General features: G+C 43.0%; 1 protein-coding gene across 2 annotated transcripts in view; it reads left to right on the top strand.

Moving 5' to 3' along the window:
• The first annotated feature begins 690 nt into the window (after positions 1–690).
• Positions 691–13,423, top strand: part of creb3l1 (cAMP responsive element binding protein 3-like 1) — a 28,531-nt gene continuing 15,798 nt past the window's right edge. For both annotated transcript variants that reach the window (XM_034677783.1, XM_034677782.1), the window contains exons 1-3: positions 691–1,074; positions 10,907–11,045; positions 12,830–12,916. In XM_034677783.1, the coding sequence (XP_034533674.1) occupies positions 967–1,074; positions 10,907–11,045; positions 12,830–12,916 (334 nt within the window). In that variant the 5' untranslated portion in view covers positions 691–966. The remainder of the gene's footprint in view (positions 1,075–10,906; positions 11,046–12,829; positions 12,917–13,423) is intronic.

The following is a 13,423-nucleotide window of genomic DNA, read 5'->3' as shown; positions in this document are numbered from 1 at the left end:
TTCAATCTTCTGCAGAAACATGGAGCAGGTCTGTCAAACAAATGAGACCAACATGGCCTCTAAAAGGTTCTGTGCAGAGGTGTGCAGGACTGACTGTGCAACTGTAGGTACTAAATACACATCCCAAAGATCTACTTTCAAGTAAATGTAACATTTTCATGAAAGAAAAGGAATGGAAGAATGGAAACTGACAGATTTCTGAGTGTTGCTTTGATTCATCATGATCTTGAGGACTTATGAAAAGCCTGCACTGAAAAACAGCAGTGAAAATGTATTCAGATACAAGTAAGCTTTGTAAAATCACACAAGTATTATGTTTCCTCCTTGCATGGTACAGTTTCAACCTGTGTTTATGGATACAGCGATTCACTGCATTCGCAATGGTATTTTGGAGGTGATTTTGAGCCCATGCAGTGACTTCCACTATCATGTCTGTATTGGAACTTTTGGGGATTTGGGGTTGTATAATTTTAATTTTGAGAGGCAAAAGTTATTTTCAAGCAAAATGGCACCAATATGTATTATTTCTTAATATTTGAGTTTATAGAAAAGATGTAATCCCTCTCTGAATGTATTTACGATATAAATATATGTGTATTTGTTGTGTTTTGTGGGCGTGTTTGTAATATGACGCGTAATATGAAGGAGGCGTAGTCTCACTGAATATTCATTGACGCGTGGGGACGACAGAGCGCACGCCAGGAGAGACGCTCAGCTGCGCGCACACAGCTGGATGGATCACACGGTTAAAAGCTGACAGAGGATGTGAATTCTGCGACATTTGTGAAGTTTGACGGGGATAAGAAGCAGAAACCAGGACGCAGGTCCCCGAACCGGATTCACAATCAGGACTTTAAAATAAGGGCTGGATTTTGGCACCGCTCAGAAAACGATCCGCTCCGGTTTAATGAGTTGATTTTAAGATTTACGTTAAAGTACCGACTGACCCCCCTGTACCGACACACCATGATGGAGTCTATCTTAGACAGCTTTACAGATAAACTGTACCCCCCCGGAGGATCCAACCTGTTGGACCTGGAGGAACTCAGCGACGGAGATTTCCTCACTAACGTGGTGAGTTTTTACGCAGCATCCATGTACCTTCTTAAGCATGCCATATAACTACACAGTCAGTGTGTTGATGTTTTAAATATCTATGTTTTTATTTTGACTGGAAGTTTGCATGCAAGTGGCTGTATCAAATCAAACGCACCCTTTCTGCCTGTTCCGCCCGGAGCCGGACCTCAGGAGGGCGGTGTTGTTGATAGATCCTGACTGACATCCGGGGCACATGCGTCTGTGTGTGTGTTTAATAATGCAAGGCAATATATGAGACTGGGAGCAAGAGGCACAAGCTGGGGAGTTACTGGTTAACTATGAAAGTGTGTGTGTGTGTGTGTGTTCAGCTGGCAGGTGTTACCGTCCTCAGCAGCACACCTGACTTTTAATGTGTGTGTGTGTGTGTGTGTGTGTGTGTGTGTGTGTGTGTGTGTGTGTGTGTGTGTGTGTGTGTGTGTGTGGATGGGTGTGTGTGTGTGTGTGTGTGTGTGTGTGTGTGACTGGGAAAGCTCTTTAAGTGTTTATCTTTAATTATCTACCCCATGAAATGATGCCTGTTTCCATCTTTCTTCATAAATGTGAATATTTCTTTTTTTTATTGTACAGAATTTATAATTTTGGGCTCTTGGACCTCAGACCCAGCAGTTTTTAAATAAATATTTAGAAAAAATATTGATTTAGCAGTCTTTACTTGTAAACAAATCAGCCTGGGTTGCATCGGATATGCATACAAGCACATTTTTTGTGGTTTAATTCAGTCAAATGCAACAATAATATATAAAGGTGCATTAAAGCATCCTCTATGTCCTCAACATTAATGTCAAAAGCAGAAACTTGTACACTTTCTGCAGCAGCTTGCATCAAAACATGCTGATGCTGTAGAGAGACGCCATTGCAATAAATAGAAGATACAGATATCAATCAATCTTTATTTATATAACGCCAAATCACAACAGATGGTATCCTCAGACTCTTTCCAAACAGAGCAGGTCTATACCGTACTCTATGTTCTATTATCAACAGCAGGACCAGACTCATGTTAGACACACATCTGCTGAGACCGAGTTGGAGAGAGGGATAGAGGGAGATGAAGAGAGAGAGAGATGAAAGAGGTGAGACGGATAGTAGTAGTTGTAGGAGCTGGAGGCCGTCAGAGGAACCTATGAGACAAGGGAGCACCTGGACTCAAAAAAGGTCTATGGTTAGTAACTTTAATTGGACAGGGAGAGTTAAAGGAAGTGATGGAGGGGGGCATAGGATCGCAGTGTGTCAGTCTAAGCCTATAGCAGCATAACTTAGACCTGTTCCAAGCCTGATCCAGCTCTAACTATAAAGCTTTATCAAAAAAGGAAAGTTTGAAGCCTACTCTTAAAAGTAGAGAGGGTTCTACCTCCCATACTACTTTTAGAGACTTTAGGTGCGATGAGCAGGCCTGCATGTTGGGAGCATAGTGTTCTAGAGGGGTAATAGGGCACTATGATCTCTTTAAGATATGAAGGTGTCTGACCTTTAGGAGCTTTGTAAGTCAGACAGATTTCAATCATTCCTTCTCTTGATGTCACTAGTCCCTGGTTAAAACCACCTGCTGCAGTCCTATCTCTAAATCCTTGTATGTTCCATTACACCTGAGACAAGTCGATTCAAGGGCTGTGATGAGTGACAAGTTTCAGTAAAAGGAACACAGATTTATGGATCATGATTCGTGACTGTCAGGTTGTTTCAGGCCCAGTTTTGTCTGCTGTGACTCTACTCTTGCAGGTCTAATGAGAGCATAGTAGCACACGTACCTGCTCCTCATTCATTGCAGTATAGGGGACGACTGTAAGGGGATGTAAATAAAGCGCCCTGAGGGTCCTCATGAAGTGCTCTTTGCATCCCTCACTGTCCCTGTCTCCATCCTCTGTTTTTTTAACCAGTGCAGGTTTTTTGAGCAGACCTCTATTCTGGTCAGTGAGTCAGCCCAGCAGTCTGCTCGTGGTCTGAACCCCCCCGTTCCTGAGCTAAATAAAGACGTCCATTCTGCCGTGAAGCCACTAGGCTGGGCTGTACCACTGAGGACATGGGAACGAAGGGATGGCACTCCTTAACACAGAGTAAGGCCAGATGTTGATTTCCCCTCACTGTGGACTCTGCAGCTGTGCTTTCTGGACAGGTGCGGCTGGTGAATCACAGCTGACCGTGTGCCCAGTCCAGACCAAGTTTGAGGGCATCAAAACCACAACATGTCGATGAAAGACGGAGACCAAAGAGAGAGCGTCACTGTCACATTAAAGACGGCATTTCATCCAGCGCTAATGTGAAAAGTATTGATTATATCGGCTGTAATCTCAGGAGGAGAGCAGAGAACGTGCTGCACATGCACTGATGAATTCAGAGTGCTGTTTCCCCCATGAGGACTCTGATGGCTGCACGATTAATGCAATGTCATCGATGGAGGCCTGGGTGTACTCTCCATGCTAAGATGTTTAAAAACTGAAGATGGAGGTGTCACCTTTTTCATCTGTAATCACATTATCTCTCTGTGAAGCAGTGCAGGATACCTGGTCAAGACAGCAGAACCATGGACTGGCTAAACCCGGCCATCGGCGACGTCGTCCACACCTGTCAGTCGACTCAGCCACGCCCCAAATGATGCAAAGTCAGACTTGATGAGACTCTTGAAGAACTCTTCTTTGTGCTTCTGCTTTGGTGTCGTTTTCAGCACGTGAGGTTGCGGCTTGTGCAGAGCCTCAGGGGTTCAGTTAGGGATGCATTGTGTTTGCAGTTGGACGTGAGCTGTGAGAGCTTGTGGTGGTTGGTGTGTGGAGAGCAGGATCATAGATTTCTGAGGCGTAAGGGGATGTTAACTCATAAGGGATCATAATATGTGTTAGAGAATGAGGAACGGGTATGGATGGTGAATGGATTGGGCTTTTTAACCCTTCCCAAACTTCTTTCAATACCAATAAATCATTGTTAAACTCTGCCCAAATTCCCCACAGGCATGAAATGAGACTCAAACTTGATCTCAGCATCTGTTTGCACTTTGAACTTCTTTAAAACACAAAAAGAAGTGAAAGTATCAGTGCTATCTTACAATCCGAGGCTGATTTATTCATGTTGTGCATCCCTAACTCATGCACGTGCACAACTAAGTTCACATAAGGACAGCACAAGTTGTAAATCAGTCACTGTGTACTTCTGCTTCATTCGATTCTTTCTGTTTCATGCGACTCTACGCTTTTGCAAAAACACACACACAGTCCCTTTATCTCTTCTTTTCCTCCTCTCTTCCTTTTTGCATCACTTTTCTATAAATCATTCCTCTTCTACCCGTCTCCGTTCTACTCTCCGTTCAGACCCTGTACTCCAGCTCCAAACACACACACCCCTCTCATTTGCATCCTGCCTCCCGATTGGCCGCTGCTCTTCCCGATGGAATGTGAGCAGGCATGCAGCGATGAGTGTGAGTGAAGGAAGAAAAAAAATCCTCTTCTTGCTGTTTTACCGAGCTGATCCGAGTTCACTTGGGTCTCACTCACACACACTTGCTGCTTCTTCAAATGAAGCCAAACCGCTGCAGCCACACATCGCCACATGAAGCCAAATACAGTAGAGAACATTGCCATTTTCTTATCTGTGGCAGCCAGGATTGCAGCATAATGACAAGATGTTTTAGGACTCTCACAATTGTAGTTTCAGTTAACTGTACACTGCAGAAAGCTCATCGTTTCGCTCCTTTATGGACCTTTAATGTCTCATTCATGCAAAAAAGTTTGAAAAAGAACTTTTTACGCTCCTTAAAATAGCTTGTTTGGCCCTACTTGGAAATATCAAAGAAGTGAAGCATCATTCCTTTTATTGAGAAGTTGAGAAGAACTCTAGACTAACTATCACTGCTGTTATTGTTACAGCTTTACTCTGATAACTTTCAAACTCCTGCTGTAACCGTTTGAATATGAACTCTTTGCATGCACATTTATAAAAGCTCAAACCTGAATTGATTGATTGCAAAAGAGGGGAGTTAATGCAATGCTAGTTATTGGTTAAATCATGCGTTACACTCAAGCGGCACCCTTGAGAATTGAAGCCAATACGTAAGTGTTAGAAACTGCAGTTTCTCGAGCGTCCACTTGAGGCTAGCTCTGGAAGTACAGGAAACCACATACACACAAATTCAAAAGACGATCTTTGTCTTGAAGATTTTTGTCCTTCAACTTCTAAGGATGTTTTTTACTCATCCTGTTTCTTGTTGCTCTTCCGGGTTGTGCTACATAAACGCCATCGCCCTCGCCTGCTTACTTTTCTAGTATATTTCCAGCTTCACTCTCACCCCAACTTCACATGGAAGTTTTACCAGGGGGGCTGTCAGGAAAGAGTCCAGGTAACGTCAGGTCTGGTAAATATTTGGCTGTTTGCTTTCACTCATGAAGCTCACCTCCAAATTTCTGGAAAGTTTCTGGGAGTTTTGTGCACGTCTGGATAAATCTGAAGGTCAATACTAACATGAAGAAACAGCAAAAGATGGAGCAGGAAGTCTAGAGGATGGAGGAGCGTAAATCTGCTGAAAACTGGCGTCGTCTTTCAGCATGATTTATCTTCTTTCTCTAAGCAAGACAGACTCGAGTTTACGTGTTTGTCTCTGGCCTGTGTGATGTTCTGAGGACTTCACAGAGCTTCCAGTTGTCGGTCTGGCTCCTGGTTCGGTTTATTGTGAATATTCTTTCCATTGGTGAGCTTGTGATTCATTTTCTGTCTGAACGCGCTGCGAGGGGCCGCTCTTCTTTCCTGCTCAGGCTGCTTGAGAGTGACATTCACAGACTTCCATTCGGTCTCTCTCGATCCACTCCACCTGAACCAGCACGGCCTGGAAACGAAGCGACAGCAGAGAGATATGTTGAGACTCAACACTGTTAATTACAGACGTTATAATGACTCCCTGCGTCTGTCTTTCCCAGCTCTTACCCTGTGTGGTTTCCCTCCCAGCCCCCATCCCCTCTTAATGACACACCACCTCTGAAATAAGCTGTAAAAGCTGTCAACTGCTTTTTAACACAGTTTTTCCTCCCTGATGTGATTCTTTTCCCAGCAGAGAGGGGTCAGGTAATGAGAGGTCCAGACGTCTGTTTCTCCCTTCACACTGGCTGCAGATGTTCCTGCACTGAGCCTTCTCCGGGTCCTCTGCACTTCCTCTCCTAATAACAACAATAACGGCTTCCTCTGCTTGTTTACTGCGCTTTTTAAAAGCCGGGCAGGAGATGGTGAAGGACAAATGATTGAGTAATTAGAGAAGGACTCGTATTAAAGAATGAAATGTGCTGTGACGATTAAACCAGTACAATCAGGTAATGATTAAGGCTGACATTCACCGACTGCCTGCAAAACTACACAGCAGACGACTTTTGAGGAGGTAGACTCAAGCACTGTGTTTCCAGGCCTTTCTATGAAGGGTATATGTGATGATATTTTTTAGATCCTAACAGCTTTTTAAAGGCTTAATTGACCATAGAGGGACTCCTCCTCCTTTAACAGACAGAGAGGAGTGTAGAAATTCTAACAATGCAAAAAACTAAATAAATTGCAAAAGGTTAAACAGGATGAATTAAAGAATAATCAATAAATCATTGTTATATAGGTTTCTAAAGAAAAAAATATATAAAATTAAAATAAATGTATAAATAAATAAATACAAAATAAAATGAAAGCATTAAAGGACAATAAAAATGTTTTATGAAGGAGACGACATCAATTCAGAGAAAATAGAAAAAGATAGATTCAGAGCATCAAAATAATAAATGAAAAATGAAGTTAAAAACAATAAATAGTCAAATAAATAAATTCTACAAATTAAAAATTGTTACTTCCTGGAAAACGAGAGATGTTCCTTCACTGCTGACCGTGCTGATCTGCTGTTAGGTCTGTATACACTGCACTTTCTCCAAAATGTAACCATGCCTGCAGCCTCTAGGTGTTCGAGCACTGCTTGGAAACAAACCCTTACTCAGTCTATTTAGATGTGAGCCACCACTGGAGCTACAAGAGTCAGCCTGTGAGAAAGGTCAGCAAAAGAAGGCTAACTCTGTTGTCGTAATGCAGCTATTAGAGCTAAGTTTAGTCAAAGTGCTTCCTCTCCCTCCCTGCATCAAACCCATCTCACCCACATTTCCCCACACGGGAAACTTTGACTGTTTATTTTTGAGCTGCCCGTCTTAAAAGTGACCTGGATTCAGAGTTAAAGGGGCAGTGTCTGGGTTATTTAAAGGGACTGTGTGTCATCAGCTCTGCAGGAGAACAAGGCTCCTCTGTCGGCGTCACTCCCTCCTGGGTTTTGTTTATGAATGAGTGAGCATTCACGCCAAGAATCTGCAGGAGTATGAGTGTGTGCGTGCACACCTGGCTGAGCAGCGTCTGTGTTTAGATGCTGAGAAACAAACACTGATAAGGAGGAGTCCAGCTTTCTCTTCCTGTAAAAGTGAAAGTTTAGTGCTGCTTGATCCTCGACTGTCCTCCAATCTGGCTGTGAGTACTTCAAACACAGGTCAGCAGAGTTTCCCAGCATCAGCACTTCTTCATGTGTCATGTGTTATTTTACCCACCATCTGTATGTCTGCCCTCTGTGTGTATGTGTGTGTTTGCTTTCTCCACATGGTTTCATTAGAGAGTTTCACCACAGACAGACTTGACCTCCTGAGCACAGTCATAAATACAGACACTCTGAGGCGCTGCTCCGACGTGTTTACTTCACAGACGGTATGAATAAGGATATTTAACTCTGCCCTGACATGAACTTTGATTCCAGCCAACACTTGAATGTGCACTTCATATTTGTCTGTGTTATAGATAGTCTGACAAATCCGCAGAGCAGAGGATTGTGGGTAAGGACAGCTATAACAGAACGCTGTCTGAAAGTGGACACCGGATGTTTTTGAACATCCTGCTGTTTTCACAAACTACAGAATAACATCTCCTCCTGGTACACGCTGAAGTATGGATTTAGAGTGTTTAGCTTCAAACATGGCGGATCTGCAGATCTCAGCAGATGTGTGTCTAACATGAGTCTGGTCCTGCTCGAGGTTTCTGCCTGTTAAAGGAAGTTTGTTAGGAGCAGGCTTCAAACTTTCCTTTTTGATACAGCTTATAGTTAGAGCTGGATCAGGCTTGGACCAGGAAGTTTGTCCTTGCCACTGTAACTTGCTAAATGCTGCAAAGTGCTCTGCTCATGGTGGATTAAGATGAGATCAGACTGAGTCCTGTCTGTAAGATGGGACTGGATCTTATCCTGTCTTGATGTTTGGTCTTTGTTGATAATAGAACATAAAGTACGGTCTGGAAAGAGTCTTCAGATAACATTTGTTCTGATTTGGCGCTGAAGAAATAAAGATTGAAGACGATGGCGTATGATTTGGATTGGTTGAAGAGTGTAGTGTTAATTTTGTCACTTGTCTGCAACACGTGCAAACATCTCTCATTTTCTTGATGCATGCCCCTGACAGTTTAAGTGTTTTATTTTGTCCACAATGCAAATATATTCAGTTCTCTGTCAGAAATGAGGAGAGAAAGAAGAGATGATTCATATTTAGGAGGCTGTTTTAAGAGCAGCATGAAAAGTGAAGCTCTATATGTGCTCTCTGAATCATTAAATTAACCTTATATCAGAGTGCTGGCAGAGTAACCTGAAGCTTTTTATGCGTGCATGCATTAAAGGACACATTCTTCTTCTTCTTCTTCTCCTGCAGCTCTGATTCATGCATGCAACATTTAGGAATGATCAGCGTCGAACAGCCCTGCTCACTCTTTCCTACCAAAATAAAAACTTTTGACCTAATAATAAATCCTGAGCCTAACATTTCAGCGTTTCGTTCCAGCTGATAAGTTTGTGGGGACAGAAAACCAAAACAATGAGTTGAAAGGAGCCAAACATCTCCACAGAGCGGAGAGGAAACTGCAGCGCCAGCCTTTATGTCCCAGCTCTTGATAATAAAAAAAAGAACTCTGAATTCATCACCTGATTTAATCTGCTCGCACACAATTTGGCCGTGTCAGGGGGAGAGGTGAGGTTCAGCTCCAGGAGTGAAAAAGAACTCAGTTTGATTTAGTCGTTAATGAGATCAGATTATTCCTGTCATCGTCGTGTCTATCAGAAACCTCAGAGCAGATTCGTCTGCTGCAGCTGATTGCTTCCAAACACCGCTTTGTGCATGTTTGCTCAAGACGAGGATGAGTCATATTCTGTGTGTGTGTAGAGCAGTGAATGAGAGCACCATGCTGTCCCAGGCTTCCAGAACATCATCTCTCTCTCTCTCTCTCTCTCTCTCCCTCTCTCTCTCTCTCCGCTCGGTGACTCATTCATCCAGACTGAAGATGAATCTGTCGTAGCTTTTTCCCCATTGACTGACTCCTGATGCCATCAACACGCTCTGTCTGCTCTCTGACTCTGAGGCAGGAAAAAAACACACAACATGTTTCTTCTTCTACTGCTGCTATTAAAACAAGATGCCAGGAGTCAGACTGCATCGTTTTATGAGGTTTTGAAGTGAGATGAAGACATAATTGTGATCTCAGCGGTCTGAACAAGAAGAAGAACGTTGACCTGCAGCTGCTTTGACAACGTCTCTGAGTCATTTTCAAGCAGAATAAGAACATTGTCGTTTATTTCAGAGCTTTATTTTCTCCAGTGTAAGGTTCCCCTCATTTCCAACAGCAGTGAGATTACATGCACACTCAAAACAAATTAAAGCAGCATTAAAGCAGTTACAGATTGAGAGAATGTGGCTTTAAGGTAAGATTACTCCCAATTAATCAGGCTGCCATCAACCAGCGCCATCTGAGGGTGCGGTGCCTTGCTGAAGGGCACCTCGTTAGTACCACGCAAATGGACCAGCACCTCTCCAGCCACCAGCCCACTCCCTCTGGTTCCCAACTTCATGGGCTACTGCCGCCCCAAACTGAGCTACTGCTGCCCCGCTGCACCTTTAGAGCAGGGCTCACAGTCTGCAAGAGCGGCGAGAACTTTGGGAGTTTTGACTCAGATTTGTGCACATTATTTTTATTTCTAAGGAGCAATAACCTGCGACTTGCTCCCTGAAACTATCAGCAGATTAATCAATCTCAAAAGAAATCATGTGCACAATCCTGATCTTGCAACATATGATATTTAAAGTGTAAATAAAGCAGCATTTTACGTTTCTAAAGCTCGACTTTATTTGAATGTTGGAAATAAGTTTCAAGTTTCTCATTTAAAGTTTCATTAATATTTACATCCTCTTTGGATCAGGGTTGGAGATCAATCATCATTGTTATGATTGTCCAGCACTCAAACTCTGGTCTAACTCGAGTCCAGATTATCAGGACTTGTGACTCCACTTGGACTTGAGCTTTGGCTTCATCCAGACTTGCAAGATAGAGATGAGGACTACGACTGCATTGTTTTTGTCATGAGTGTGCATGTCATGATATTTACTGTCATGACTATACGGCACGTGTTACAACAGAGAGAGACTTCACTGCAGTTTATTTTTTAAGGCCTTAATAATTTATTCACCTGCATGCATGATCATGAGCTTTCCTGTTCAGCCACAGCCGCCACAGATCATGAGTTTTACATTCAAAGATCTTGCAGCAAGTGTAACATGTGCAAAATGTAAGTAAACCATCAAGGAGAAGTGTGTATCTCCAGGATCAGTCAGGATGTAAAATTCAATGTGTTATCTGCACATCCAAGAGGTCCAGGTTCAGACAGGAAAGAGTCATAAATCCTAAGGCAACAGGGGCAACAAGTTGGACTCAAGCTGGACTCAGACTTGAGGTTTGGTGACTGAACAAGAACACCAGTAACTACATTTTACATGCTTCTCTTCTTGTTTTTCAGCCTTTCTCAGGAGACCAGATGGACGACTTCAGCAGCGAATTATTCAACAGTTTCTTCGACGACCATCTATTAGAGCGCCCCCTGATGGCTGACAGACCTTCGCTTTTACACATGGACACTGACATGGAGAGCAGCCCAGGTTTGTCCAGATCATAAATGAATAAACATGCCATGCGAAATTAACTCACGGTGTCCAGCACTAATCAGTCACAGGAGTCATTCCTTCATATTACACTTTTCCAGAGCTCTCAGTATCCTGTGCAACAATTAAAACCTCTCTGCAGGTAAATGAAGTTAGTCTGTGTAACTTTCTCTAAAGCCAAACCACCGTCTTAAAGATGTTTTGCCTTGAAGTACTTCTATGTCCCAAAAAATACCCAGATTTTCCACTCTGCATCTAATTGTCCCGTTTAAATGACCTTCTGGTTTTACTGGAGAAACTCCAGCGGTGCAGCAGCCTGTTGTTCCACTTCTTATCCAACGTCTGCGTGGAAAAAAACCCCAAATCCCATCATCGGGTTGATCCAAAAAGCCAAAACATGGAGACCAACTGTATCGAGTTGTAACTTTTCAACCGCTGACATCAACCCCGGCTGCCTGGATCCGTCAGATTCCACCATGAGAGCCAGATTTTGCTGCCAGAGCTTTAAAAGATACTGAAGGGAGAGCACATGACCTCCGCCCCACACAGCAGGTGATGTTTCAGGCTACACCCCAGCTGAGCTTCCAGGAGGCGGTCAGGTCCAAGATAAAGTTCAAGACATGGACTCATGGGCTCTGCTGCTCCTGCTCGGACATATTTAGCTGCGGTTTCTCTCAGTCTGTCTCGCTCTGTGGAGTTTAATCTTTTATTGTGACTTTGATTTTTTAAGAGGTTATAAAATATGATTATTAGCACATAAATTTCCGAGATAATCATCATCATGAAAGCTAAACCTCAATGTGTCATTTTTATTTTAGAGTTAAATAGCAATCATTTCTGGTTCGTCTATAAAAGTAATTTTCCCCTCACGGGACAAAACAGACGACACGATGTTTCTGACTGTTACGATGTGTCAGATTAGCCGATGATGGAGCCGTGAAGTCTTCAGTTTAACTGACGGACCTAAACAAACGTGTTGACGCTAGACGCAAGAGGGGATGAGCTAGACGACACCTGGAAATGCCAACAGGAGTTACTCACCAGGTTGCAGGTTGCAGGTTGCAGGTTGCAGGTTGCAGGTTGCAGGAGTGCATCTGTCATGATCGTCAGAGCTGGACAAACAGCAACAACATCATTCATCATTCTTCTTCCGCTTTGCATTTTTGTTTGTTTAAACTCAGAACGGCTTATCAAACCCTACGTCAGCAGAATCATGCTCTGCTCATGCTTCCTCTAAATCTCTACCAACCAGGCATAGCTTAGAATAGCCAACTTCAATTAGAGTTAGGTTGTGCAATTTTAAGGGTTAATGCATGCAATGATATTTAAAGAAATTGCATTAGAGTATTCAAAAACACAAATGAAGCCACTGTTTGTTTTTTGCAGGTTAATTTACAAAAAAAACAACCTTTGCACAAATAAAAAATACAGTCTCCAAATAGAGGGATTCAGAATCAGATTCATTTAAATACGCAACAAATACAGGCATCAAATGAGCAGAAAGATGCTGCTAGACCAGAGTTACAGGGTCTCTCATTGAGGTTTGACCTTACATAAAGCTCATAGCAAAGTGTAACCTTATCAGTGTAAGACAACCTGTCTCCTGCTGGCCTTTACATGACCAGAAAAGGTGTGTGAACGATCCATATTCTTAAATATGACTACTGCAGAACCGTCACCCTCACACCCTAAAATCTCTCTTATTGAGGCTTCATAGTCATCATGTTTAGAGAAGCCCTCCTTTCCAAAAAGCCAACACCGTCCTGTTTTCAATCTCACAGATATTCAAGCAGAGCACAGCTACTCCCTGAGTGAAGACTCCGCCCCCCAGAGCCCGGCCCTGTCAATCAAGATGGACCAAGAGTCTGGTAGGTCATCCAAGTATTTAATAAGCTCTGCTAAGTTTATTTTCATGTCTTCTTCTCTATCTTGGTTTGTTCTTCCTGGGGAAATGTACAGCCAGATAAAACTCCTCTCCTGGTGTTGTGTCTGGTTCTGTTTCCCAGTTATCTGTGGCTCAGTTTTCTGTGTCATATTTGACATGCGGTTTGATCCTGTGTGTTTCTGTGTCATAGTTTGAAACTTGTTTTATTTAATCCAGAATAGATCATATTTCTTGTAATGATTGGCTCTCTTAGTCAACATTTTCTGCTCTCCAGAAAATCCGAACTCACTGGGTCAGATTTGGGGTCCAAAACATACGACCCTCAATCTAGACCCGGTTTTGAGCCCCCCCCCCCCCCCCTCGTTAGATTGACACCCCTGGTTCAGGTTTAATGATACTTTGATTGACTTTTACACAAAGTGGGCCAGCAGGTATCTGTTCTCTATTGCATTGATCAGGACTGTAGCAGTATTTGTGCCTCCTGCAGAGC

The sequence above is a fragment of the Notolabrus celidotus genome, chromosome 24, assembly GCF_009762535.1.
Source record: "Notolabrus celidotus isolate fNotCel1 chromosome 24, fNotCel1.pri, whole genome shotgun sequence".
In the NCBI taxonomy this organism is placed as follows: domain Eukaryota; kingdom Metazoa; phylum Chordata; class Actinopteri; order Labriformes; family Labridae; genus Notolabrus; species Notolabrus celidotus.
This window is presented reverse-complemented; position numbering and strand designations above follow the sequence as displayed.